This window comes from Diaphorina citri, unplaced genomic scaffold (assembly GCF_000475195.1).
Source record: "Diaphorina citri unplaced genomic scaffold, Diaci psyllid genome assembly version 1.1 scaffold4717, whole genome shotgun sequence".
Lineage (NCBI taxonomy): Eukaryota > Metazoa > Arthropoda > Insecta > Hemiptera > Psyllidae > Diaphorina > Diaphorina citri.
In genome coordinates, this window is record NW_007382111.1 from 7,489 (window position 1) to 9,404 (window position 1,916).

Here is a 1,916-nt window from a genome sequence, read left to right on the forward strand (position 1 = left end):
AATAATCCGGAGTAATCAAAATAAACTTGACAAAAACATAAACACAGATAATACCTACCAAATAAAATACTAAACAAACATAACACATACATATCAGGTACATCAAACCTACCTACAATCTATTGCACCTGAGTAGTGACACTGGGTCACCAGTGCACTGGGATAAAGTTCATAATCATAAAACATACATTCGTAGATACCTATCTAGTATACTCACATATATAACTACCTATACGTGCATGGTGTTATAGTGATTAGTGAACGGAACTTACACAGAAAGAAGATAGTGTTGCAGAACGCCTAAAATCAGGACAATATTTTAAAAAATGGCTTCCGGTTCCAAAGATGCGGAAAGCGCTATTCTACAACGTTTAGAAGAAATGCAAATGAGTCAGAAGAAAGAGGCGAAATACATCAAGACATATCTATCCAAGCTCAACAACACCAATAAAGCTATTGAAAAGAAGGTAGATGAAATCAAGGAGTCAAATGCAGAAATGAGAGAAAAAGTTCAATCACTGGAAAAGAGGATAGACCCAATAGAACGGGAGAGGAGACAAAAGAACATCCTTATCTATGGACTCAAGGAGGAACAAAATGAAACTTGGCAAGCGTTGGAAAATATGGTTTTAAATACCTTTCAAAATCAGATGAAGATCAATATCCAACTACATGAAATAGATAGGATCAAAAGAGTAGGACGTAAAGTAAGTAGCGAAGGCAGATTAGTTATAGTAACCCTGACAACAATCAGAAGGAAAATTGATATTATTCGAAACAGGAGAGAATTGAGAGGTACCACGGTAAGAATACAAGAGGATTTTACCAAAGAGGTAGTAGAAGCGAGGAAACGATTGTACCCACAGTTGAAAATGATGAGAGAAAAAGGTAGGAAGGCTGTGATGAGGTATGACAAATTGTATATAGATGGTGTAGTGTGGAATGGAGGGAACAATGAAGAGAAGGAAGAAGTGAGACAGAAACGAAAACCGTCTGAATCCCCTGAAGTGAGAACAGAAAATGGAGGGAAACAAGTGAAAAGAAAACCAAATGCTCAACATTATGAAATGAACAGTGACGAAGAAGAAGATATGGAATTCTACACAGATTCTGAAGAATTCAATCATGAAGATACAACTCAGGAAACTCTCTTGCAAATTGAGAAGGTGAAGGAGAAAGATGAAAACCATATGGACCACGGAACTCAAGGAGATGAAGAAGCATAGCAATTAATGAATACGAGTCCTCAAGGTAAGCATACAAACATAAGGATCATTATGTGGAACTGCCAGGGAATAAAAAACTGGTACGAACATCGCGAATTTGAAGATGCGAGTATAATATGCCTAGTTGAAACTTGGCTTGTCTCGAATCAAAACTACACAAACAGCTTCCGTAGTGATAAGTACGATAAGTTTTACATTGATGCAATAAGAGAAAAATCTCGGGGACATGCGAGTGGTGGACTTATGGTTATGATCGACAAAACCTTTTCCGTTGAGATAATTGATTCGTGTCATATGTGGATATTTGTAAAAATCAAAAACGTGTCACCTGAAATAATTTTAGGCCTGGTATATTTCAACCCGTCGTACAACCCGCACACTTGGTTTGAGGTATTTGAAGAAACCCTCGACAAGGTAGAAAGTGCACATACAGGGTGTAATTTTATACTATGTGGGGACTTCAACAGTCGGATAGGAGACCTACAAGATGAAGAAGATACCATATTCGAGGATACCATCTTGGAAGCAAGGAGAAATTCTCTAGATAAAACAGTGAACACAAGAGGTAGATTACTCCTAGATTTATTTGAGAAACATGCTTTATATTGCCTAAATGGAAGATCGCCAGGCGATATACCAGGTAACTTCACATTCATAGGAGGCCAAGGTAAAAGCGTTATCGATTATTTT

At 37.4% G+C, this 1,916-nt stretch overlaps 1 protein-coding gene across 1 annotated transcript; it reads left to right on the forward strand.

Moving 5' to 3' along the window:
* The first annotated feature begins 297 nt into the window (after nt 1-297).
* LOC108253917 lies at nt 298-1,846 on the forward strand. The gene is made up of 2 exons (XM_017448744.2): nt 298-1,251; nt 1,570-1,846. Exon 1 carries the CDS (start codon nt 327-329, stop codon nt 1,224-1,226), a length of 900 nt encoding a protein of 299 aa, XP_017304233.1. The 5' UTR covers nt 298-326; the 3' UTR covers nt 1,227-1,251; nt 1,570-1,846.
* The last annotated feature ends 70 nt before the right edge of the window (nt 1,847-1,916 follow it).